At 47.0% G+C, this 27,088-nt stretch overlaps 1 protein-coding gene across 3 annotated transcripts in view; it reads left to right on the top strand.

The window, feature by feature from the left end:
- The window catches only part of GTPBP8 (GTP binding protein 8), a 66,003-nt gene that overhangs the window by 5,264 nt on the left and 33,651 nt on the right, over positions 1-27,088 (top strand). For all 3 annotated transcript variants that reach the window (XR_013622412.1, XM_078771975.1, XM_068106724.2), the window contains exons 2-3: positions 10,588-10,933; positions 15,536-15,634. Coding sequence is in view for 2 of the 3 variants with exons in the window: in XM_078771975.1 (XP_078628101.1) it covers positions 10,589-10,933; positions 15,536-15,634 (444 nt within the window). In the remaining variant the exon portion in view is untranslated. The remainder of the gene's footprint in view (positions 1-10,587; positions 10,934-15,535; positions 15,635-27,088) is intronic.

Here is a 27,088-nt window from a genome sequence, read left to right as displayed (position 1 = left end):
ATGGCTTGTGGTACCTCACGTCTATTGCGTGTGCATCAGTGGGTGAGAGAGATGTGTTCAGCCTTGTTTTCAATGATGCATCGTCAGACATCTCCACAGCTTTTCTCAGTTGTTTACCAGCATTTTCAGTCCGAACTGTGAACAACTGCTGGTCATCATCCGTCTGACAGAAGAAGCACTGGTCCTTATCCAGTGGCACAGTGCAGGACCGTGTAAACGGCAATGAACATAATGAAGAATCAGAAGTTGGTGGACCTGACTCATCCATCTCTGTGCTTCCTCTCTTCTGTCCACGTTTCTTTGGAATATATGACCCAGTAGACAGTTCATGATTTCTGCGGTCCCTTGCACGTTGTATCAGTTCTGTGTTTGTTGCACTGGCGTAGCAAGTGCGGTGCCAAACAGCCTTCTCTTGGCACAGTGTTTCTTTTGTGCTGTCTTTCAGTCATATTTGCACTTGAACAAAGTTGCCATCTTTCAAGCTGGCTCTCTCTCTTATCACCCCCAAGAGACGATTGTAGGAGTCTATTCTGGGGTGTAACACCAAGGCTCCTTTCCCAGTATCACCAGACTGGCACAGCAAGCATAGCTCCCAGTTCATGGATTCCTCACACACGTGTTGACCAAGCTCACGTACCTCACTCATGATGGATTAGGACCTGCAAATACACAAAATCAAAACTACAGCTAGAAGGGTCATATGCAAATTAGAAGAGTCGCGAAATTCTTCCACGAGAATCTAAATGGATTCTCGCGCAGTGTCGCGAACTTCTAGGCCTGGTACCAGATATTCTGCCACTTGTTTCATTGATTTATTTGCTAGCTGTACCATTACATGGGTCTCAACAAATGTATATATTCATTACTGTGTGGGAGCATGAACCTACGCCAAAGACCAATGTCAGGCATAGGACCATGTGGCTAAACTTGCGACAATCCAAAATGCCACAATTATTGACAATGAGCAAAACATACAGTACTCTGGTCCTCGCTGGACCAGTTGCAACGGTAGTTGTCACTACACTCACTAGGTGGCACTGCAATCATATTACTGCACATCTTATGATTAGTGTGGAGTTTATAATAGGACCAGGCATCATAATAGTGATGTAACAAGTGTAATGGTCTAATGGACAGTGGAAACACGATACATGTATATCAAACTATGGAAAAAATAGTAGGACAAAAGGCATAACTGACCGTAACTGGTCTGGGGATGGGTATATGCCATTTTACTTGGTACGATTGGATTCCTTGCCCCTGAAAATGTAGGTTTAGCTGTTAAAATCAAGACCCTAGGTATTCTAGAAGCCGAGCTATTGAGAAATATCAATTTTTAGCGCGGCCATTGTGAAAATCCAAGATGGCCGCCATGGAACATTCCGTGCAAATGAAAACATCACTTTTCCGATTAGTTATACAATAAACTTTCCAGAAATGTATAGTTTTGCAAATCTCCAAAGAAAACCAACGAACTTAACAATCTGAACATAGTGAACCTGACTACTTGGCAGGAAACTTCCGCTCCGAGAAAGTGCCAGTAGGGGCACTGCATCACATGGACGAAAGGGAACCTCTGCTCTGAGAAAGTGCCAGCAGGGGGCACTGCATCACGTGGACGCAAGGGAACGTCTGCTCTGAGAAAGTGCCAGTAGGGGGCACTGCATCACATGGACGAAAGGGAACTTCTGCTCTGAGAAAGTGCCAGCAGGGGGCACTGCATCACGTGGACGCAAGGGAACTTCTGCTCTGAGAAAGTGCCAGTTGGGGGCACTGCATCACGTGGACGCAAGGGAACTTCTGCTCTGAGAAAGTGCCAGCAGGGGGCACTGCATCACGTGGACGCAAGGGAATTTCTGCTCTGAGAAAGTGCCAGTTGGGGGCACTGCATCACGTCGACGCAAGGGAACTTCTGCTCTAAGAAAGTGCCAGTAGGGAGCACTGCATCACGTGGACGCAAGGGAACTTCTGCTCTAAGAAAGTGCCAGTAGGGAGCACTGCATCACGTGGACGCAAGGGAACTTCTGCTCTGAGAAAGTGCCAGCAGGGGGCACTGCATCACTTGGACGCAAGGGAACTTCTGCTCTGAGAAAGTGCCAGTTGGGGGCACTGCATCACGTGGACGCAAGGGAACTTCTGCTCTGAGAAAGTGCCAGCAGGGGGCACTGCATCACTTGGACGCAAGGGAACTTCTGCTCTGAGAAAGTGCCAGTTGGGGGCACTGCATCACTTGGACGCAAGGGAACTTCTGCTCTGAGAAAGTGCCAGTAGGGAGCACTGCATCACGTGGACGCAAGGAACTTCTGCTCTGAGAAAGTGCCAGCAGGGGGCACTGCATCACTTGGACGCAAGGGAACTTCTGCTCTGAGAAAGTGCCAGTTGGGGGCACTGCATCACGTCGACGCAAGGGAACTTCTGCTCTGAGAAAGTGCCAGTTGGGGGCACTGCATCACATGGACGCAAGGGAACTTCTGCTCTGAGAAAGTGCCAGTAGGGGGCACTGCATCACTTGGACGCAAGGGAACTTCTGCTCTGAGAAAGTGCCAGTTGGGGGCACTGCATCACGTGGACGCAAGGGAACTTCTGCTCTGAGAAAGTGCCAGCAGGGGGCACTGCATCACGTGGACGCAAGGGAACTTCTGCTCTGAGAAAGTGCCGGTAGGGGGCACTGCATCACGTGGACGCAATGGAACTGCTCTGAGAATGTGCCAGGAGTGAGCACTGCATCACGTGGGCGCAAGGGAACTTCTGCTCTGAGAAAGTGCCACCAGGGGGCACTGCATCACGTGGACGCAAGGGAACTTCTCCTCTGAGAAAGTGCCAGCATGGGGCACTGCTTCACGTGGACGTCAGGGAACTTCTGCTCTGAGAAAGAGCCAGTAGTGGGCACTGCATCACGTGGGCTCAAGGGAACTTCTGCTCTGAGAAAGTGCCAGCAGGGGGCATTGCATCACGTGGACGCAAGGGAACTTCAGATCATCCATCCTCAGTCACTTTGATTCATTGGCCTTGGCAATTCCAATGCGTTCCATCGGAAGTGTGTCCACCTCCTTACCCTTATATCCTCAGTGTCCAAGATCGGAACAGTGGCCACCTCTTTACCTCAATGTCCTCACAGTGGCCTAGATGGAACAGAAGTATGGCTACCTTCTTCCCCTAATGTCCTCACAGTGTCAAAGATCGGAAGTGTAGCCCCCTCTTCAACCTAATGTCCTCAGTGTCCAAGATTGGAAGTCTGGCCACCTCCTTATCCTAATATCCTCATCGTGTCCAAGATTGAAAGTGTGGCCACCTCCTTACCCTAATGTCCTCAGTGTCCAATATCGGAAATGTGGCCACCTCCTTGACCAAATGTCCTCGGTGTCCTAGATTGGAAGTGCGGCCACCTTCTTGACCAAATGTCCTCAGTGTCCTAGATTGGAAGTGTGGCCACTTCCTTGACCAAATGTCCTCAGTGTCCTAGATTGGAAGTGTGGCCACCTTCTTGCCCTAATGTCCTCAGTGTCCTAGATTGGAAGTGTGGCCACTTCTTTATCTTAATGTCCTCACAGTTTCAAAGATCGGAAGTGTGGCCACCCCTTTACCTCAATGTCCTCACAGTGTCCAATATGGAACAGGAGTATTGAAGGAGCTCGGGCTCCCACGTCGATTGGAAGAATGGACGCGACAAAAAGCTGGAATTCGTCCGAGTTGCTTTATTCAAACAAAACACTCAGGTACTCTGAAAAGCCCGTTTATCGGGCAGCAATATATATACACACATTATCCCGGAGCGTTTGCCCAGGAAAGGCGAGAGGGGGCGTGGCCGAGCGTCCCGACTGAGGCCTGGCAAGTTGAGCGCGGGCCTGCCCGGGCGTCCTGGACGAGCCCGGCATGGTGATCGCTCCGCGTCCTTGATAGGTGCAAGGCGATTGTGAAAACCCAGCGGTAGCCGCTACACACGTCCCCCCAGAATCGACCTGCACCGGCAGGGTCAATTTGAGGGGGGTCCTGATGACCCGGCCGAAGCGACCCCTGGCGGGTCGTGGGGGGGGGGGGTCCGGTGTGGTGGTGGGCGGTCGAGTGGGGGGCGCCGTGGACGGGGGGCGGCCTCGCCGCGGTGGAAGGGCCACCCGTGGTGGTTGGTCGACGTCCACGTGCGCCGGCTTGAGGCGGTCCACCGCAATCCGGTCCGACCTGCCGCCGATGTCGATGACGAACGACTTGTCGTCCCGACGCAGGACCCGGAAGGGCCCGTCGTACGGCAGCCGGAGTGGCCCCCGATGTGCGTCGTGACGCACAAAAACATACTCCGCTGTGCGAAGTGCTGGGGGGACGTAGGACTGGGGGTCACCGTGGTGGGATGTTGGCACGGGGGCAAACCGTCGGGCGGCCTCCTGGAGGTCCGAGCGCTGGTGAGCTGCGGACCAGGGACTGGTAGCGTCGGGCACGAATTCGCCCGGGACGCGTAGCGCCTGGCCGTAGACAAGCTCGGCGGTGGATGCCTGGAGGTCCTCCTTGGGGGCCGTGCGGAGGCCCAAAAGGACCCACGGCAGCCGGTCGGCCCAACCGCCGTCTTGAAGGCCGGCAATGAGCGCGGCCTTCATGGAGCGGTGGAATCGCTCGCACAACCCGTTTGCTTGGGGGTGGTAGGCCGTAGTACGGTGGAGCTTGACCCCCAGGTTGCGGGCGACCGCGCCCCACAGCTCGGAGGTGAACTGTGGTCCGCGGTCTGACGAGATGTCCGCCGGTGCGCCGAAGCGGGCGACCCAGGTGGCGATGAAAGCCTGCGCCACGTCGGCGGTGGTGGTGGAGACGAGGGGAACGGCCTCAGGCCACCTGGTGGTCCTGTCCACCATGGTGAGCAGGTGTGTGAACCCCCGTGACGGGGGGAGGCGGCCCACCAGATCCATGTTGACGTGGTCGAAACGTCGTTCGGGCACGGTGAAAGGTGCCAGCGGGGCCTTGGTGTGTTGGTGGACCTTGGCCCGTTGGCAGGCTGTGCAGGTGCTGGTCCAATCGCGGACGTCCCGACGAAGGCCGTGCCAGACGAATCGCGCCGACACCAGCTTCTGGGAAGCTTTCCGGCCCGGGTGGGAAAGGCCGTGGAGGGAGGCGAAGATGCGGCGTTGCCAGGTGACGGGCACGATGGGGCGAGGCTGGCCTTGGGAGACGTCGCAGAGCAGGACAGTGTCCGCGAAGGGGATGTCGGCCAGGCGGAGTGCCGTGTCCTCCGCCCGGAGGGCTTGCACCGTGGTGTCGGTGGTTTGGTCCGCCGCCATAAGCGCGAAGTCCATGCCCAGGTGGACCGCGTTCGCGCTGGCCCAGGAAAGACAGTCGGCCACGGCGTTGTTTTTGCCGGCGACGTGCCGGATGTCCGTGGTAAACTCCGACACGGCGGAGAGGTGGCGCTGTTGGCGGGCCGACCACGGCTCCGTGACCTTGGCCATTGCGTAAACCAACGGCTTGTGGTCGACGAACGCCGTGAAAGGTCGGCCCTCCAGGAGGTGGCGGAAATGGCGGACGGCCAGGTGTAGACCGAGGAGCTCACGGTCAAACGTGCTGTATTTGAGCTCGTTCGGCCGGAGCTGCCGGCTGAAAAAAGCGAGTGGCTGCCAAACCCCGTTCTCCCATTGCTCATGTACGGCGCCCACCATGTAGTCGGAGGCATCCGTGGTGAGGGCGATGGGAGCGTTGAGCACCGGGTGAGCGAGCAGTGTTGCGTCGGCGAGGGCCCGCTTTGAGCTTTGGAAGGCCGCGTCCATTGCTGCGGACCAGGCGATGTCGTGCTTGGCCGGCTTGCCCCGGAGGGCTTCGTAGAGGGGCCGCATGAGTTGAGCAGCGCGGGGCACGAAGCGGTGATAAAAATTCACCATTCCCAGGAATTCCTGCAGGGCCTTTATGGTGCGGGGACGCGGGAACGTGGTGATGGCCTCGACCTTGGTTGGCAGCGGCACGGCCCCGTTCTTGGTGATGTGGTGGCCCAAAAAATCAACGGCCGTCGTGCCGAAGTGGCATTTGGCCGGGTTGACAATGAGGCCGTGCTCGCTGAGGCGCCTGAACAGTGTTCGGAGGTGGAGGAGGTGCTCGGCCCGGGACGTGCTGGCGACGAGGATGTCGTCCAGGTAAACGAAAAGAAACGGCAGGTCACGCAGCACGCCGTCCATCAAGCGCTGGAACGCCTGAGCCGCGTTCTTGAGACCAAACGGCATCCGTAAGAATTCGAATAAGCCGAACGGCGTGATGACTGCCGTTTTAGGGACGTCGGCCGCCCTGACAGGTACCTGGTGATATCCCCGTATGAGATCAATTTTCGAAAAAATGACCCGTCCCGCCAGACGGGCGGAGAAGTCTTGGATGTGCGGGATCGGATACCTGTCGGGGGTGGTAGCGTCGTTAAGGCGGCGGTAGTCGCCACATGGGCGCCAGCCGCCCCCTGGCTTTGGGACGATGTGTAGTGGCGAAGCCCACGCGCTATCGGAGCGCCGCACGATGCCGAGGTGTTCTAAAGCGTCGAACTCGGCTTTGGCCATGGCGAGCTTGGCTGGGTCGAGGCGGCGGGCTCTGGCGTAGACCGGCGGGCCCGTGGTTGGTATGTGGTGCTCGATCCCATGCCGTACTGCGATGGCCGAAAACGTCGGCCGCGTGAGGGCCGGGAACTCCGTGAGCAGGCGAGCAAACTCGTTCGCCGCCGGGAGGGTGCATGCCAGCTCGGTCGGCGCGGAGCTGCTCAATGTGCATACCGGGGAGCTGAAGGTTTCGGCGTTGATTAAACGACGCCGTTGGACGTCCACCAGCAGTCCGTGTGCGCAGAGGAAGTCGGCGCCTAGCAGAGCCATGGGCACGTTTGCGGTTACAAACGTCCAAGCAAAGCATTGGCCGCCGAAGCAGAGGGTGACGTTGCGCGGGCCGAAGGTGCGGATGGCCGATCCGTTGGCCGCAACCAAGGAGGGGCCGCAAACCGCGGACTGCCTGTCCTGGTCAGAGGCGGGTATGACGCTCAGTTGGGCGCCGGTGTCGCACAGGAAGTGCCGTCCGGACGCTTTATCCGTGATGAACAGTAAGTTGCCCGTGTGGCCGGCGCTCATGGCTGGTAATGAACGCCGGCCCGGCCGTTTCCCGGCCTGCCGAAGGTGCACGGGGGTCGGCATGTCCGGGCCTTCTGTCCGAACCTGGCATGATAATAACACCACGCCTGGTCAGGTGGAGGCTCCGGTCGTCGTGCTGGAGGTGGTCGGTTTGGTGTAGCGGCCGCCAATTGCGTCAGCAGTTCGGTCGTCAACCGTGCCGGGTGCTCGGTCGCCATGGGTGTTGCGTCGGATGGCGGTGGGCCCCAGGTCGCTGCTGCGATGCGCTGGCCTGCGGCGGAGATCTTGTCAGCTTCCCTGGCAAGGGCACGGGGATCCGTGATCGTCGTGCTTGCCAGGGCGAGGCGTACCGGGCTAGGCAGCTGACGGAGGAACAGCTCCCGGAACAGGAATGCCGGAGAGTGCTCGCCGATCAGCGAAAGCATGTAGTCCATTCGCTCGGAAGGGCGCGTGTCGCCGAGCTCGGGCAGGTCGAGCAGGCGCCGTGCGCGTTCCGCCGATGGGAGGGCGAAAGCGTCGAGGAGGAGCTTTTTAATCGCGCCGTATTTGTCAGCGGCTGGCGGGCTCTCGAGGAGGCTCAGGGCGCGGGCCGCGGTGGCTGAACCGAGCGCTGCTACCACATGGTGGAAGCGGGTGTCGTCGGCCGTGATGCCTCGCAGGGCGAACAGGGAGTCCGCCTGTGCGAACCAAACCGCCACGTGAGCCTCCCAGAAGGTAGGCAGTTTAAGGGCCACTGCCGTGTCTGTCGGTAGGTCACCAATGAAGGAGCTCGGGCTCCCACGTCGATCGGAAGAATGGACCCGACAAAAAGCTGGAATTCGTCTGAGTTGCTTTATTCAAACAAAACACTCAGGTACTCTGAAAAGCCCGTTTATCGGGCAGCAATATATATACACACATTATCCCGGAGCGTTTGCCCAGGAAAGGCGAGAGGGGGCGTGGCCGAGCGTCCTGGCTGCGGCCTGGCAAGTTGAGGGCGAGCCTGCCCGGGCGTCCCGACCGAGGCCTGGCAAGTTGAGCGCGGGCCTGCCCGGGCGTCCTGGACGAGCCCGGCATGGTGATCGCTCCGCGTCCTTGATAGGTGCAAGGCGATTGTGAAAACCCAGTGGTAGCCTCTACAGTATGGCCACCTTCTTCCCCTAATGTCCTCACAGTGTGAAAGATCGCAAGTGTAGCCCCCTCTTCAACCTAATGTCCTCACGGTATCCAATATAAACTGAAAATCAAAAGAAACTTGTCACTTTCCTCTTTTGAAATGTGGAGCTTTACAAACAAGTTTCTTCAACTGTAATGGCTGATTATGTAACGGGAACTTCACTTCAATCACCTGGTTGATCAACAATGGCATGCTTGAGTGGTTCTGTATAGGTATCTTTCCCTTTAAATAATGACCCTCATAATGAAATGGAGCGTGACATTGCCAGGGAGCCATTGGCGCCGGGCGATGCCGCTGTGCAACATGTGGAGACAGAAGTGGGAGGGAGCCGTATATAAGAATGAACTTATTAATTGCGTAATTAAAATAAAAAAATAATAATAGTGAAATAATTAATTTCTTCATTGACTAATAGCATGTCCAAACCACCACTGTTTCATCTGAATCTACCTTTTTGAAAATTAAGTAATTAATCAAAATAATTAATAATTAATTGATTAATTGATTAATTAAATCGAAAATACCCTTTACAGCCAAATGACTTGGTCAATGTCATATCCAAATATCAGCTTCCTAGCTCAAAAGGTGCCTGAGGTATTGCCCAGATGAGAAAGAAAATAAATAAGTACTTAATAAATCGATAATAATTAAGTACTTAATCAATTAGTTGATTAATCAAAAAATAAAAAATGCAATTTTTTGCCAAAGTACTGGTTCTCTATTGTGCCCAAATTTCAGTTTCCGAGCTCAAAGGATGGTTGAGATATCACCCTGACAAACAAGAAACCAAACGGAGTGAAAACTGAGTACTCCATTTTTTTCCCCTTCGGCACCCTGGCGATGACATCATGCAGTACCTGGAGATGGAATAGGGAGGAGGCGGTGTATACATTTTTTTTTTGCAAGACACCAAGTAATCACACTCCCCACGTCATAAACCATTTATGTTTTATTTCGCCCTCCATTCCCCCTGTGTGGAGGGTTTGCGATCGTTTCTGTGAGCCAGTCTTTTTCCTTGAACAGAAAATACCAACAATGTTGGGGCCGTGGGTGTGCAGGGATGGTTTATGCGGCCGCAAAAACCACGAATATCTGGCGCACGGGCTGCAAATCTAGAAGCCGGTCACATTTTATAAACCGCGAAAATGCAGGGTCCGCGAATGTTGAATCCACAAATGTCGGGGTTTCACAGTACTGTGTACAACATGTCGTCTACATTGAGTATCTATAAACGAGAACAAGTGTTATAGCCTCAAAAATCAATGTTATAAATATTCAAATTTCAATGTACCTCTTTACATTTAGTGAGTCCTTTCCTTTCACCTGTCCTTCAATTTTGCTAATAAGGATGGCGAGCTCTCTCTCCTCAAACCATTTTTTTTGTGCTTGGCCGAGTCCACAGAGACGTACATACCAGCTCGACGTACCAAGCACTCGGCTTCCCATTCTGCTCGACCACTTCAAAAACACAATAATTTTGTCTTTAGTTATGCAGCGAATTTTCACTTTCGTTTTTAAATTGTGAAGAAGAAAATCAAACAAATGTGTCGGGTATAACGCTACAGACTCAGAAAAGACAGTGAATCTTGGACTCAGCATGCCACAGGACTCTCGATGCGAGGTTGGACAGGAAGAGGAAATGGACGCGTGAGTGTCGATGTTCGAACACGTCCATTACGCCATGACGTAGTAGTACAGATCTTACCAAGCTTATCACCATCAGATAATGTACAAAATTGGATTAATTGTTAAATAAGTTAAAAAGTATCCCAAATCTTAAAATTTAACCCTTTAAAAATGCAAAAGCAAAAAATTAAAATAAAAAAATGGCAAAATCCCGGACATTTTAACATATTTAAAAATTCCAGCTGGATGGAGATGTAAGGACCGAAAAGGAGGACATGTCCGGGAAAACCCGGATGTATGGTAACCTTAGCATTTGATCCCTGACCCAACACTGTTGATCCCTGATCCCTGATCCCTGACCCAACCTGACCCAACAACAACAACCCTGACCCAACAACAACACAACACAACACAACACAACAACTGTGCCATCTGCCAGATGGCATGTTAAGCTGGTTGTCCCATTTGCTAGCATTTGCTGCTGGACGTTACAAGATCCCAGGATTACTTTCAAAAGAGAAGGCTATTGTTTGCTGGTACTCTGGACTATTTCCAAAATCTACTAAAAGTATGGGGGCACCTCATTTGTGGCATAGCCATGCCACAGTGATGCGGCCAGCTGTGAGAATTATTTATTGAATCCAAGTGAAATATGCATTATTTGCTCTGATAGATGTGGAGCACAATTAGATGAAACATAGAATTGCATAGAATTGACTTTGTTTGTTGAATGGGCAGCATGTGGGGTGGAGCTTTGGCGTCGAGGACCAGACTACTACCAAAGGCATGGCGGCGCACCCTCGGCCTCGAGCATGGCGACAAGCTCTCAGATGCTTTACAGTTAACGTCCTCGGATCGTCTGGCTCACCTATATCCGTTGTACGCCCTGCAAGAGAATATGTCTGATATGCTTGCTGTCGAAGCCAAAAATGATCTGAAGAAGCTGCTCTTCGTGCCGAGTGAAGCCGAGCTGCAGCAGGCTGAACAGCTATTCGTTGAGCCTGTGGGGAGTGCCCGGACTCATATGGCCTATGTCTCTTCAGCTGAGCGGATCGATCATGCTCCAAAGAGCACAGTACCTGAGGTAGGTAGCATTGCAATTGTGCCCTCTTGCCTAATCTCATGGTTCTTTGTGTCTGTGTCCTTTCTTTGTCTTATTCTCTCCTCCACCAAAGTCTTGGCAATGCTTTCCGATTTCTGCAGAAAACACACTTTTTTTCAGCGTCTTAGAATCAGTGTCTTTTTCAAGTACCATTTGTAGGGGGAGGACATGAGAAGATGACACGACTGTACACATTATAGTGGGATCCCAGCGTCAGGTGTTTTAAGCTAACGGGTGGGAATTCCAAGCCTAAACCCTCTAAATGCAGTGCCAAGTACTCAGCGATATTGAAAAATACAATTTTATCAAAGGAGAAGCTCAGAATACTTTGGCCAAGTATACTGTAGAGCAGGCACTGATCTCTACAACCACTGGATAGCGCATTGGCTGATCGATCTGACGCCAAACGCCGCCATCTTAACCACTCGCATTGATTCTCCAAGAAAGCTCGCGTTAACACTCCTGCCAATACATATATAATTTTGATTCGTTCTTCCTATAAATGGACTCAAAATGCATTCATGTGCTGCGGTCAACTGTACAAATAGGCAGTTCAAGGGTTGCAATCCAACATTTCATCTGTAAGTATAATAAAGTTACTGTAAATGAGACTGTTTAGAGTTAATAGCGTGCAACACATGAACGAGTTAGATGTTTGTACAGACCCATGTGTAGATTCCCTTGTTAGTTGCTGTGTAAAAAAGTTCTATATTTTAGATTTACATTACAATCTAACTTTTAGTTAAGCTACTTTAAAACAAATAGCTTGCAAAACCACAGATTTGTGTGGAGCTAAGTATGAATTATTGCTTAATTGTAAGTGAAGAATAAAAATCTGTAAAAAAAAATGCACAAAATTACGGTGTAAAACTGTAATCAGATCTAGATCTGATTACAGTTTTACACAAATGACAATGTGACTAGATCTAGAGTCTAGACTCTAGATCTAGTCACATTGTCATTGAAGAGTCTGGACTCGGAGCTCAAGCAATACTGCCACTACATGACTGTAAAGTATCTTGTATGTACATGCATGTAGTTTATTCCTTAAAGGCTAAAGGGCTAAGGCAGTTCCCTTTTTTTTTTTTCTTTCTTTTTTTTTGTATACAGAGTCGAGGCTTGTGAAAGAGCTAACATTTATCAAACAAACAAGCAAACAAAGTATATAAAAAGGGGAGCGGTCGACAAGATGGGGAGAGAAGGGGAGGAAGCACACAAACACAACATTTGAGAGCAGGGACATCGGGAGATGTTTTTGGAGGGAGAGGGCCTGGGGGGAGGCAGGATAGGTATAAAACGCAAGGACATCAAGGACTTCCAGGAAAGAAGTCAAAAGTCACCTCAAAAAAGTGGATTTGGGGTGAAATTAGTGGGTGGTAGAAAAGATCAAGGTTTTGGATTGGGGAAGATAAGAGATGGTGGTGAACAGCCGTTTTAAAGACCTGGAGGGAGTAGTGGGATTGAAGAGAGTGAGGGAGTTTGTTCCAGAGGCGGGAGAAAAGAGGAATGAAGGAGTGAAGGTGAGCAGAGAGTCTTGATTTTGGCAGTTTAACCATAAGAGGGTTGCAGGCAGATCTTGTGTGACCTGCAGGAATATTTGGGGGACAGAGCCCAGAGAGAGCTGGGGGAGCAAGGCCAGAGAGGAGTCGGTAGAAGACGGAAAGACCACCAACCTGCCTGCGGTGAGTGAGTGAAAGGCCCTCGGAGATAGCGTCATCGTGGGAGATTCCAATGATTCTGAACGCTTTGGTTTCAACAGCGTGAAGACGAGCTAGGTGTGAGGCAGGAGCACCAGCCCAGAGGGGAGAGCAGTACTCCATTGAGCTGCGGATGAAAGCCTTGTATGTGGTGAGGAGCTCAGATGTGCCAAGGAAGGATTTCGCACGACGGAGGATGCCCTTGTTATGATTTATAATTTCTGTAAGGAATACTTAGAGAATAAATAAATTTACTAAATAAAATTGCATATCAATTGTATGTTGACAGCTGTATAACAGATATGTACATACATTGTAGAACTAGAACGGGCACTCGGTAGAGCGCATACCTTCGCCGCAGCTACTGTTCTGTACTTGGCATGGGAGTGTAGGGAACAGAACAACAAAAATACGATTTTGACCTTTTCGTGACCTTGACCTTGACCTTTGACCCGATTGCTCCCAAAATCTAATCAAATGTGTCCCGTATAATAACCAATCATCCCACCAAATTTCATGCAATTCGGTTGAATACTTTTTGAGTTATGCGAATAACATACACACACACACACACACAGACATACAAATAAATACACAGCGATCAAAACATAACCTTCCGCTTTTGCGAAGGTAACCAGTAACATTCATATGCATATGGATGTGGTAAAGAAGCCTGATCATTTGTGGCCATATTTGCTGGAATAAGTCGGTATAATACATAGAAATTATTTTTATGTTACTCTTTGTTTTGTCATATAGATTCCCTTGGAGTCGTCGATCTGTTCTGCAGATATGGATGGTAAACATGAGGAGGGACATGTGGACTCCAAGTAAGAAATCAGTCCTTTGCTCCGACCACTTCACAGACACATGCTTTGATAGGAGTGGGCATACAACTCGGTACGGTCAGCCAATGGGACAAATAACAACCCAACAGCTAGACAATTCCAATCCACCTACAAGAGGCTGCTGGTTCGTCATGAAATCAAGGGAATGGGAGGTAATTGCATCGCGCAAGACAAGACACCGATCCTTCATGTGTCCAGTGCACTTGTCAGCCATGACAGAGAAGGCCGCATCACCGATGAGAGCGACATGTTTCTTATCAGGAAATATGACTTGGAAGATCGGCAGCCATGTAATGAAGACCATGATTACATTGATGCACCTAACATCCCTCCCTTGTCTCCAGTGCTACATGATGCTATAGGATACATAGCAGGCTACGTTGTACGTATGGTAAAGAGACGCACACCTTGCCTTGAATGTCAACAGGTTCTGACTTCAAATGGGATGGATGCTGGTGGACGCCTCTTGAAGAGAAAGAATCGGGGTGGCCTTATCAAATCTTCTGATGATGTGGCGAAGGTGTGCAAATCTACTGAGCGATGCCTCCAGAGACTGCTACGTACAACAGACGGTGCTCTACCTCCGTCTGAAGGGATTGCATCTGCCCTATCAACGGCTGTTCTGCATGATGTCGGATCTCAATGTTTGTTTGCACAGCTGAATGATCACATATTCGACTGTCCGCCAGACCACAATCACGTTTTTGTGTTTATCAAGTGCATTGCAGCATGTTACATCAAGATCCGGATGCATCACCTTGCCAAGTGCTTCACTGAGAAGATAACAGGACCCAAACTACGCAAACAATTGTCAAAGCTCATCTTATTTAGGCATGAGTAGTTCGAACTATTAGCAGTTTTCATGAACAAGGAAACTACCCGCATCCTATTACCATGGATGGACGTACAGGATAACTTTTTAGATATTTTATCTAAATCACTACATCTATTGACTTTGTCAATGCAAACCAAAAGCTTGCAAGTCAAAGACCCACAGCAAATGTAGGCATATTAAATGCAACTTGAGTCCCCCTGTGGCAAGTCGCTGTAATGAGAATAGCCTCAGTTGATAGCTCATTGTACCAGTACAATTGTACTCCTTTAAATACCAACGTTGCCAAAGGACAATCAATTACAAATTGCCTTTCATTGCCACAACTACACATGTATTCCTTAAATTATTATTTTGACAAAGGAAAGATGGTATTTAAATTCATCCTTAAAATCGTAATGCAGACGATGAGTTTGTACTATGCAATACGTCATTACTGTTTCGAGATGTAGCCCTGTATTGCCACAAATGTACTCCTTTAAATACAAACATTGCCAAAGGACGATCAATTACAAATTGCCTTTCATTGCCACAACTGTACTTTTTGCCTTACATATTGCCTTTTATTGCCATAACAGTACATGTATTCCTTAAATGATTTTTAAGATTCCTTCATGCCCCCCCCCCCCACCCCCCCATTTACTACTGAAAAGAGTTTACTTCTGACAAGAAATAAGAATGGAAATAAATCACTAGAAAGTAATTACCTTTTTAAAATTACTTTTATTTAGCAAAGAAAACAAATTACCATTCAATAAGAACTGTTAGTGGATGCCATTACTGATCTCGTCTGCAAAATGCTGCAACATTAATAGCATTGTTTTGTTTTGAAGAAGGAAGCAAATGATTGGGACTTGGTGTCGTGGGGGACATTTTTTTGATGATTAAACAAGTTGATGTTGATGTAGGCCTCCATTACGAGAATACAATTTGAAACTATAGTATAAGGGATTTGATATAAAGTCCAGATCTGAAGGAGAGTAGCGAGCTTATTTGGGAATTGCATACAAATTACGTGTTGTTCACTCCCTGGCTCCTGACGCGTCCGCATACGATGCGAGTGGTTAAGATGGCCGACCTGTGTGTGCGGCAGCGTCAGTTGTGTGTGTTACGTTCAGTGGGCGATGTGCTATCCAGTGGTTGTAGAGATCAGTGAGTGTAGAGTCTAAGTTAGTTAAATGTACAAGTTATTTATTATTTTTTTCAGGTTTGTTTCCTGGGGAGGAGCAATGTGGGAAAATCCTCTCTTCTTCGTGCCATGTTCTCACTGGCACCAAATGTCTACGTTCGTGTCTCAAAAACTCCGGTAAGGAATGCAGGTCAACTATTATTAATGTTTGTGCATGTATATATATATATATGTGTGTGTGTGTGTGTGTGTGTGTGTGTGTGTGTGTGTGTGTGTGTGTGTGTGTGTGTGTGTGTGTGTGTGTGTGTGTGTGTGTGTGTGTGTGTGTGTGTGTATGGTGATCCAGAAACCCTGGGCACATTTTGAAGAACAACACCTGCAGCAAACATCTAAGTTTATTATTGTTCTTTACTGCAAAACAAAACATGATTACTCGTACATGGATGTGACCGGTTCAACATGCACAGGCATCACGTGATACGCAACAGGGTGAGGAGATATATATATGTATGTATGTATGTATGTATGTATGTATGTATATATTGTCACGTGCTCCTCCCCAAACCCCGGCCACGGTGTACCTCCGAGCCTTGAAAGGAGTCACGGCAGAAAGATGTGCTATTATGTGTGTGTCCCAATGACCAATGGTAGAACTACACCAAGCAATTGATGCAAAACCAATTATTGTATTCAAACTCACACAATAATAACACTTAACGCAAGTACAAGGAAACTCTCACTTGCACATCATAAACCATACAATTCCTATGATGGTACCACCAATATTTCCTTAATCAATAACTCGCAGTACTCCAACGTGAGCGAACTGTAACATTCCCCAAAGTCACGGTGTCACGACACAAGGCCAAAGTCGATCCCCGCTCTGGCGATCACACAAAAAGGTCGTACTGAGACCTGAACACAGGTCGGTCGACAGTCAAAGCTGCAGAAGAGCCTCTTGGTGAGAGGTCGGGCCGAAGTCGGTCCGGTAATGGTTCACCCAAAAGGTGAGTGGGAACTTGCACCTTCCGTTCACCCGACAATGAAGCTGACATGAATAATCAGCAGTTCCCACGCTGAGGTCGCTCCGGGAAAACCCACGACACACACGTGGAACCGGGCGAAGGGCTGGTGCGAGGTGAAATGGCGGACCGGCCGATAATGGAGGCGTCAGCTTGCTCTCCAACGATGATTCATTCTCGAAACCAAAACCCGTCACGCAGGTTTAATTGCAACGGCAATAACGACACTGTCACGGGAATCCCTTTCCCGGGGGAACCAACATTCGCTCTTAACCAATGTCCACAAGGTCCGCTCGCCACCACAAAGCAGATAAGCCTTTCTTCCCCGATCTCTCTCGATCCAATCGCCCGCCTCTTCTTCTTCTTCCGGTCTCTTCACCCATTTCGTTTTTCTTTTGAAACACTTTTTACCTTTGAAGACAGTTATCTCCATTTCACACCAAAACCGTAACAATAATAGTACACACAACAACAACAACATGCATTTTAAGGCCATTTTCCCTGCTAGAGCTGGGGTTAGCCTTTCTGATAGTACCAATAATAGTACCTGAAACTAAAAATGCTTCAAGTAGATGAAAACCACAAAGACGGAAGTGACGAATCTGTAACACTCCCCACCCTCAAGAAATAAATTTTGAACATAGTGGAAACTTTCTTTTCATGTAAAAACACTCTTTAACAAACAACAGTAAAACTCACACCCAATAAACTACCAATCAACATATGGCTGATCAACTCACGTGAGCAACAATAACTAATATTCCCCAGAAGAAAGCAACAAAACTTCCAAATAACCTGGAGGAATTTTCAAAGTTAGTTTACTCTGGATAAAGCATCGGCAACTACATTGTCCCTGCCATTTACATGCCTAATTTCCAAGTTGAACTCCTGCAAAGACAAACTCCATCTCATCAACCTCTGATTTTTATTTTTCATTTTTTGAATGAAGGTTAAGGGGTTGTGATCAGTGAAGACTTTTATAGGAAAGGTAGTCGATCCCAGATACACCTCGTAATGCTGTAGAGCTAGCAGGAGAGCAAGGGTCTCTTTTTCCACAGTGGCATCATTTTCCTGATGTTTGTTAAACTTTCTCGAATAGTAGCACACCGGGTGATCCATTCACTGCTGCTTGGTTCGATGATGTCATTCTCCAACATATACTGAACCTCCTTCCGAAGATAATCCATCTTAACAGGGTTCAGCTGGTAGGGGTGTTGCTTCACAGGAGTGGCTTCCCCCCCCCCCCTCCCCCTCAATATCATGATATACCAAGTCAGTACGACCAGGTACATCTGTGAACAAATGTGCAAACTCAAAAATTAGGCTGGATAGTTGTCCTTGTTGTTCCCTCGTCAAATGACCTAATTTCTCATCTAAATTACTCAACACTTCTGTGTTCGTCAATCTGGGACAAGCCTGGCCATCAATGTTATCAAACTTCACACCGGCCTCAAACTTCACACCCCTCTTCCCCCCACAGACACTGGATCCACGGGGTCGTTGATCGCGACTAAACTCGTGGTCGATGGGTTGCTAAGCAACTTCAAATGCCAATCCCCCAACCATGGGTGAAGGGTTATTGGTCACTACCCAAGTACCTTCAAGACCACGTGGTTAGAAAAAACGGGAAATGAACCCCCTTCTCGCGATTTCATACCTTATTCCAATCGAGTGCGCCGAGCGGTTTTTGCGCTGGTGTGAATCACGGTTATGCTGTGTGATTTCTGGACCTAATTAAAGTCAAATTCAATTCGGACTATGCTGGGCCAATGGGGGAAAAGACGTACACGAAAAGGATGAAAGGAAACAAAAATGTACACGTCTTTTATTTATAATTCACAGAAAAAGGACGATAGGCAGACTTATCAATTCTTACCTATCTAAATCCCGACAGGCACCTTGCACACACACATTGGGAATGAATCACACAGGTTAAACTCGTACCGAGCAACGTGCAGCTCGGTCAGAGGGTTCTCTTGAGAGCTTGACAGGCAGAGCGTATGTACATGGCAGTGATGTCATTACTTGCGCTAAAGCTGGAGAACTGCACATATATTTGGATTGGTTTGCTCCCGGCTGCATCCAGGGTATTCCATATAATGAGTGGATACCAGAGGTAATGTGCCATGTGGCAGATGGCACTTATCGCTCCCCTTAAGGTACAGCATAGCTGGATGGGATACCTTAATGGCAGTTCACCACTGATGGTATGAAATCGCATAGTGACTGATATATATATATATATATATATATATATATATATATATATATATATATATATATATATGTCGAGATCGAAGACCTCAAGGGAAGGAAGAAGAAGAAGAATCAGAGGAAGAAGAACAACAATGTTTAATAAAATCGATTATATACACACGTGTGGAGCGAGGCTCGAGAATGTACCGCCTACACGCAGCGGACAATTCCTCAAGACACTCGCTGAAAAATAAGTGGAAAGGCATTTCATTTATAGCAAAATATTAGACAAGAATCTGCGCTAAAGACATAGCACTACTGGGCAATAAGGACAACACCTCCCATTGTCCCGTCCTATAGAAGGTCAAATTTAGACAACAAGATGTAAGCATAATGATAGGCTACGCTTTTTTTGGCTATCTATCTAAACATATCAGACCCGAGCGCAGGCCGAAGTAAATATTCTTATACACTAGGCTAAATGGTAGATGAAGATTGGATACGTCCTTGGTTTAGGAGACATACTAAACACTACGAAGATATATAATTAATTATTCCCTTTGTGAAGGAGGCGTTTGGATGACATCTTTTTCCTGTACGTGGGTCGAGAGCATTTTATCTACTGTTTGGCACATTCATTCAAGGACTAATTTACTAGGCTAAGGATCCACCCTGCACGTTGAGCCTCGAAACCACTTTTTGTCCACTCGCCTCTGCCTGCAGCTGAGTTCAAATCAGTTTCCAGAAGCACGATATATAATTTCAGATGTTATACTCAATTGAGTCATGGGGTTTAAACCCTAATGGCTAACAGTTCCTTCCTTTGTCTTTACAAGACACCTCCTTGGAAAGACACCAAATTCATCAATTAGTTACATGCCAGGCACGACATAGCGTCACGTATGCTCAAAGAGAGATACCGGCCCTAACTGGTCGTCTAACATTCAACGTATGAATTGTTAGCCATAATTCGCGACGACGGCGCCTGGTTTAAGAGATTGCTGCCGCCCGCCAGATTCCGAATCCACCCTCGCTGCGGCGTAGGTGCGACCCGGTTGCCAGCCAGATTAAGGGGCCCTCTTTATGCAAGTGAGGTCCTCGCGAATCAGGGCAAACAATCGACGTTAAATGCCATCAAGCCCTGTGAATGTGATTTGCTGGGTGGTGTAAGTAATTTTTAAAAGAACGTACACTTTCTAAATCACAGATATAATCATCCCAACTAAAATCATAATCATTATCAGAATCCCAAGCATCAAATAGGTTCATCGATCACCCCATATACTCCTTCCTTTTCTGCCAACAACATATCCAAAACCACTTGATTCTGCATCACCATCGTTCGCATATGCATTAATTCGTTTTCCAATTGTAGTTCTGCGATTCAGGTTTCGTTTCCAATTCGTTCCATTACTAATGCGAGACTATCTATTTGCCAATCATTCATAATACATAAGAGGCGTTAGCCAGTACACGCAAGGGATTTTCAACACAAGTATTACAATCATCACAAACATCGATGCAGGCATCAGCCAGTAGCCAGTTCCCACAAGGGATTTTCACAGTCATCACAAAAATCAATACAAAATTCTGAAGCGCTGGTCACATCTGCCTTGTTGAAGGACCCATTCAGATCGACGGCCTCTGTGGTCAAGATCATGGTTTTCCAACGGCGATTTCTTCATCGTCCATCCTGAAAAATACTTTCTTACACACACCATGATTAATTCCTAGCCCCCTGTCCCACTAATTGGCATTTAGTTACCTTATCTCTCAGATGGTTGGCTTATTCATAGCCGCATTTCCTGTGTCGTGTCTGGAAATTCAAATGCCATATTTACTTTCACTAATTTCCGAAAATACCTTCCTTTTAATCATCTTCCCTACATCTAATAATACATGATTTACCAAATTTACCTTGGGAAAAATGGATCCCAGATAACAAGTCCCTCCCCACTGTTCGGGTAAGTATGGATATGCTTTATTTCCGCAAATAAACATTACTCCATGGGGTGGGATAAGGGCCGAGGCCATGCATTTACTGATCTCAACGCGGGTGGCGCTTGGTGTTCCCCAAGATATGGTTAGCTTGGTTACGTTATGCTGGGCTTGGTCATCTATGGTTATTACAAGGGGGTCTCCCTTTTCTCTCCCTCTGCCCACCATAACTGGCAGACAGACAATGGCGAGCCATAAGCCCCAAAATGACATTGCACGAACCCTTTCAATACCTGTCTAAACCTACTGCCATTTAACGACGCTTCCCAGATGACGGCTCCCCTACACTATTCTGGCACAAAATTGTTGCATCCCACAGATGCCACGATTATTTGAACAAACTCATTTTCCTAATCCACCCTTTCAATTTTCATTTCAATTTAAAGTCAATCCAATGTCCTCTTTTAGCATCCCATGTACCTGTTGCAGACACCTGTTTTAGCCTGAAGCGGTATATTAAACTAAATGTGATTGCCACCCCTAACAGGCGGTGGTGCAGCATCCTCGATCTGTGGTGGTGCGTTTGAGGTGTCTGTGTTTGTGGGTATGGCCAACTTACAATGTGTGGCATGTACCCAGGACGACTTGCCCTCACAAAACACCGCTGTTGGTGTGATCAGAAGAACTTGGTATGGCCCCGTCCATTTTGGTTCGAGCGCAGTCTTACGGGTGAAATGCTTCACCAGCACGTAATCTCCTGCCTCGACGGTGTGGGTAGGCTTGCTTGTTGGCTCCGGTAGGGCCTCCCGAACGCGTTCATGTATGCTGCGTGCCACATGGGATAGACCTATGCAAAACTTTAAAAACATGTCATCCATGATAGGTAATTCAAGGGCTGCCATATCCACTGGCGCTGATACCGATGACATATAGCGCACGAGCGACAGACCATGGTAACCACAGTCGAAAGGCCTGGTGCTGCCCAGGTGGAAGTGACCTGCCTCATCACCTCACCCCCCTATGGCACACATGGCCATTTGGATGCGCCATGCGTGCCAACCATGGCAATAAAGCTCGCGGTGCCACGGGTTTGTCATTAATCGTCCACATTTGTCCTTCTGCGGGGCACTGAGCTCCCAATTTAATCCAATTTTTGATGTTCTACGTTTGAGGCCGCGGCTTGTAATTGTATTACATCGAACTCTGTAGGTGCGGATGTCGGAACGTCTGTCTTGAGGTGCCAAATTAATTATGAACCCTTCATTGTTGTCCAACACCTGGACCGTTCGGTGTTCAACATTGTATCGACGCCTTACTGGCGTTTTCCGCAGTCGGTCCATCATCCATGTACGACAGTACCCTGCCATTCCCAAAAATCGCAACGAACACACTAACTCTTCACTGTTATCCTTCACTTCACTTCAAAATTTCACTGTTATCCTATCAATACCTGGACAATTTTTTCCTTTCCTTCCTAGATACGCGAATTTCACATCAGTATGAACCCACTGGAAAAATTATCTGAAAAATAACTAGCCTCCCAAAACCATTTCCCTGCAAGAGCGGGGTTAGCCTTGCGGTCCACATGACAATCTTTTTTATTTTGCTCTATCACCTCCCTTTGAGCAATAATTTAATTGGTGTGATTCCCATATACCCACTCCTGGTGGAGTTCTGTTCACCTGGTCTGCAGAGCCGTGATCCAATCTTCACCAGCCCCCAATCACCTTCTTATCACAAAACAACAGTCCATAACTAACCACTTTTCTTTATTTCCCGTCTTTTCCATCAACTTTTATAATCTTTTCCCCTCCCTTTCTTAGCAAACCTTGCAAAGTCACTTGTCATTGACAAATGATCCATCTAATTCGACTTTCCTTTAACATCTTCGCACTTTCCATGACCTTCTTCACACTTACTTTAACCCTTTTCTTCAGACACAACCCACATGAGTTATGAATACAATTTCCCCTTCCAGGCACGTGTCTAGTCACTCACAAAGTGTCCATAAGACAACGTCATCATATTTCACAGAACTCCACCACTCTATTAAATCCTAAACATGCCCAATGGGCAATCCACGAAAAAATCAAAGCATTTTCAGTCCCCCTTTCAGGGAAGTCAAATCAACCACCATTAAAGCACAAAACAGAAAACGACCATATACTCAGAGTATATGCCATATACTCAGAGTGAGACCCGAAAATCAAGCAGACAGACCGACAATCGAACCTGTCTTTCGACACTGCCGAACGACAAGTTCGCAGACACTGAGGGAGTGACATTCGACCCCCAGTAGATACCGCGGACACCGCTTTGGTCCGCACCAGCAACTCCATCAAAATCAGTGTTCAGAGACATGACTCCATAGACAGCCAGAAAGCCAGACAAATACGGACACACACACACAGAGATTAATATATTTTTACAGATTAATATACAGAGATTAATAGATTAATATGAACAATTAATATATTGTCCACATTCATCTTGGTCACCCCAACCCCTTCTGGCTCTCCCCAAGAGCTCCGTGTCCGGACAGACAGACAGATAAACGGACCGGTGAAACCATAACCATCCATTCTTCCGATTGGACTCACGTCAGCATCACATGTCATTTTTGCCTTCATTCAACGCATTCTGCCATCCCAAATCGGCCAAATACAAGCCCCGGCCATGCCGTTGAATAAACACCCGGTCGGTTAACAGCCTATTATTTTTGACTTTCACTCCCATTCTCCCTTGCTACATCTGGAGAGCCGTTAATGTGGGGATGTAATTGAACACTTGTTTTAAAGCCCTGTCTACACATGCTCTCCATAACATTCTCATTATTCCCTGCCAATTTTACTCATCCGGATTGCCCAACGCCCGCAGGCAATTTGGGGAATCCCTTGTCAGTCAATGACACACATCAATGACACACACACAATAAACACAAATACACGCTGCAATGACAGATCATTCATTCCCTTATACACAAATACCATGTGACTGACCTTCCATTCTCCATACAATACAGTATAAATTCATGCACACTCATGCACACTTCAATCCTACTTACCTGTGAACTCTAACACATCCAGTGCGTAGCTTAACTTAAAATACTCATTATTCTACCTTTCTTGGGCTAGTCCCTCCTGGTAGTCCTAAGATCGGGTCGCCCCCCGATTCCTAACCTTAAACGCAGTTCTCACGCCGGAGTAACTTAATACCTATTATCTATCACCCACATATGGGTCTACCTGCTTCCCACGCAGGAAGCTTACCTCCTTATCCCGGGCGCCCTGTATAATCGATTCATTACCCACTGCTGCTCTGGTTTAAACTAAATTTGGTTCGGAATGCAAGCCAGGTGGTACAGCCGACAGAGGTCCATACGTCCAAAGTAAGGCGGGAGGCTTCAATTTCGAGGTGCAAAAATGCGTACCCACCAAATTAGATGCCGGCAGGCCTCCTTTCCGACCTGGAACGTGAGGATCCACCTCGTCTGCACACCTGGATGTATCCCACTTCTGACACCAAATTCTCGGTCGAGATCGAAGACCTCAAGGGAAGGAAGAAGAAGAAGAATCAGAGGAAGAAGAACAACAATGTTTAATAAAATCGATTATATACACACGTGTGGAGCGAGGCTCGAGAATGTACCGCCTACACGCAGCGGACAATTCCTCAAGACACTCGCTGAAAAATAAGTGGAAAGGCATTTCATTTATAGCAAAATATTAGACAAGAATCTGCGCTAAAGACATAGCACTACTGGGCAATAAGGACAACACCTCCCATTGTCCCGTCCTATAGAAGGTCAAATTTAGACAACAAGATGTAAGCATAATGATAGGCTACGCTTTTTTTGGCTATCTATCTAAACATATCAGACCCGAGCGCAGGCCGAAGTAAATATTCTTATACACTAGGCTAAATGGTAGATGAAGATTGGATACGTCCTTGGTTTAGGAGACATACTAAACACTACGAAGATATATAATTAATTATTCCCTTTGTGAAGGAGGCGTTTGGATGACATCTTTTTCCTGTACGTGGGTCGAGAGCATTTTATCTACTGTTTGGCACATTCATTCAAGGACTAATTTACTAGGCTAAGGATCCACCCTGCACGTTGAGCCTCGAAACCACTTTTTGTCCACTCGCCTCTGCCTGCAGCTGAGTTCAAATCAGTTTCCAGAAGCACGATATATAATTTCAGATGTTATACTCAATTGAGTCATGGGGTTTAAACCCTAATGGCTAACATATATATATATATATATATATATATATATATATATATATATATATATATATATATATATATATATATATATATATATATATATATATATATAATAATACATTTATTTTGTATAGCGCTTTTCAAGAAACCCAAAGACGCTTTGACATAGTACGTAAAACAAAGACAAAAAAGACAAAAATACATAATTAAATAACCAAACAAAGGAAGGAGAAGGAGATGAGATGGTCAGGGGTTGAATGTGGTGTTGAACAGGTGGGTCTTGAGTGATGATTTCAATGTGGTGAGTGAGGAGGAGTCTCTGATGGTGTGAGGTAGTGAGTTCCAGAATGTGGGAGCGGCGAATGGAGAAGGCCCTGTCCCCCCAGGATCTGAGTTTGGTTCCGGATGGGGGGGGGGGGGGGGGGGGGGGGGGGGGGGACGGACAGGAGGTTGGCAGCAGCAGATATATATATAGATATATATATCTATATTATAATAGCCGTAGATGATTCTGTCTGTCTGTCTGTCTATCTGTTGGGTGTCTGTCCGGGGTGTGGCTTACTCGGTTTGCAGAGTAGCTCCACCCATAGCTCCACCCATTCTGGGAGTGGCTATAAACAAATATCCACCATTTTATTAACTCGCATAGCTTTGAGTCCTGTTTTGTAGGCCCGTGGTGTCTTGCTCTCCCCCAGTTTTATTTCAAATCAATATTCGATAAATCATTTCATTTTTCACAGTCGCTAACATAGTTTTAGACTCGGTTGAAAAAAAACGGGAAGAAAATCCGATGAAAGTTGCCGTTTATAGAACGAAATGAATTCTCAAAGGCCTGTAACTTCAAGGCCATTGAGTCTCTCTCACGCCTTTATCTCCAATCTAACTCACCATATGATTTCATTTTTATCGATGGTTTTACTTTTAGACTCGGTGTCAGCAATAATTGAGAACAATCCACACACGCGGGAAAATGCAGAGATATATTTTTTAAAATCGCGTCATGGTGTATCATACACCGCCCAACATGACAATGTGTCGATATATATTAAAAATTCGCTTTTGCTTTTCCGTTATGATATATTACTATTTCGTTTGATGATAGTCGTCACAAAAACGTCAACAATGATGCCGACATATATTTCTTCGTTTTTATTTCATTCAACATATTAGCCGGAAGTAAAATATGTTTCAGGAAATTACCGAGAGATATTTCTTCGTTTTTTTTTATTAGTTATGTGCGCATACACTTTAAATAGGTTTATTTGAAATCTTTAATTTTCCACAAACATTCCACACACGCGGGAAAATGCAGAGATATATTTTTTAAAATCGCGTCATGGTGTATCATACACCGCCCAACATGACACCGACGGCAATGTGTCGATATCTATTTTAAATTCGATATATCATTTCATTTTTCACAGTCGCTAACATAGTTTTAGACTCGGTTGAAAAAAAACGAGAAGAAAATCCGATGAAAGTTGCCGTTTATAGAACGAAATGAATTCTCAAATGCCTGTAACTTCAAGGCCATTGAGTCTCTCTCACGCCTTTATCTCCAATCTAACTCACCATATGATTTCATTTTTATCGATGGTTTTAGAGTCGGTGTCAGCAATAATTGAGAACATTCCACACACGCGGGAAAATGCAGATATATTTTTTAAAATCGCGTCATGGTGTATCATACACCGCCTAACATGACACCGACGGCAACGTGTCGATACATATTAAAAATTCGATATATCATTTCATTTTTCACAGTCGCTAACATAGTTTTCGACTCGGTTGAAAAAAAACGGGAAGGAAATCCAATGAAAGTTGCCGTTTATAGAACGAAATGAATTCTCAAACGCCTGTAACTTCAACTTCAAGGCCATTGAGTCTCTCTCACGCCTTTATCTCCAATCTAACTCACCATATGATTTCATTTTTATCGATGGTTTTGGACTCGGTGTCAGCAATAATTGAGAACATTCCACACACGCGGGAAAATGCAGAGATATATTTTTAAAAATCGCGTCATGGTGTATCATACACCGCCCAACATGACACCGACGGCAACGTGTCGATATATATTAAAAATTCGCTTTTGCTTTTCCGTTAAGATATATTACTTTTTCGTTTGATGACAGTCGTCACAAAAACGTCAACAATGATGCCGACATATATTTCTTCGTTTTTATTTAATTCAACATTATTAGCCGGAAGTAAAATATGTTTCAGGAAATTACCGAGAGA

The sequence above is a fragment of the Myxine glutinosa genome, chromosome 2, assembly GCF_964187855.1.
Source record: "Myxine glutinosa chromosome 2, kmMyxGlut1.1, whole genome shotgun sequence".
NCBI classification, from domain to species: Eukaryota; Metazoa; Chordata; class Myxini; order Myxiniformes; family Myxinidae; genus Myxine; species Myxine glutinosa.
This window is presented reverse-complemented; position numbering and strand designations above follow the sequence as displayed.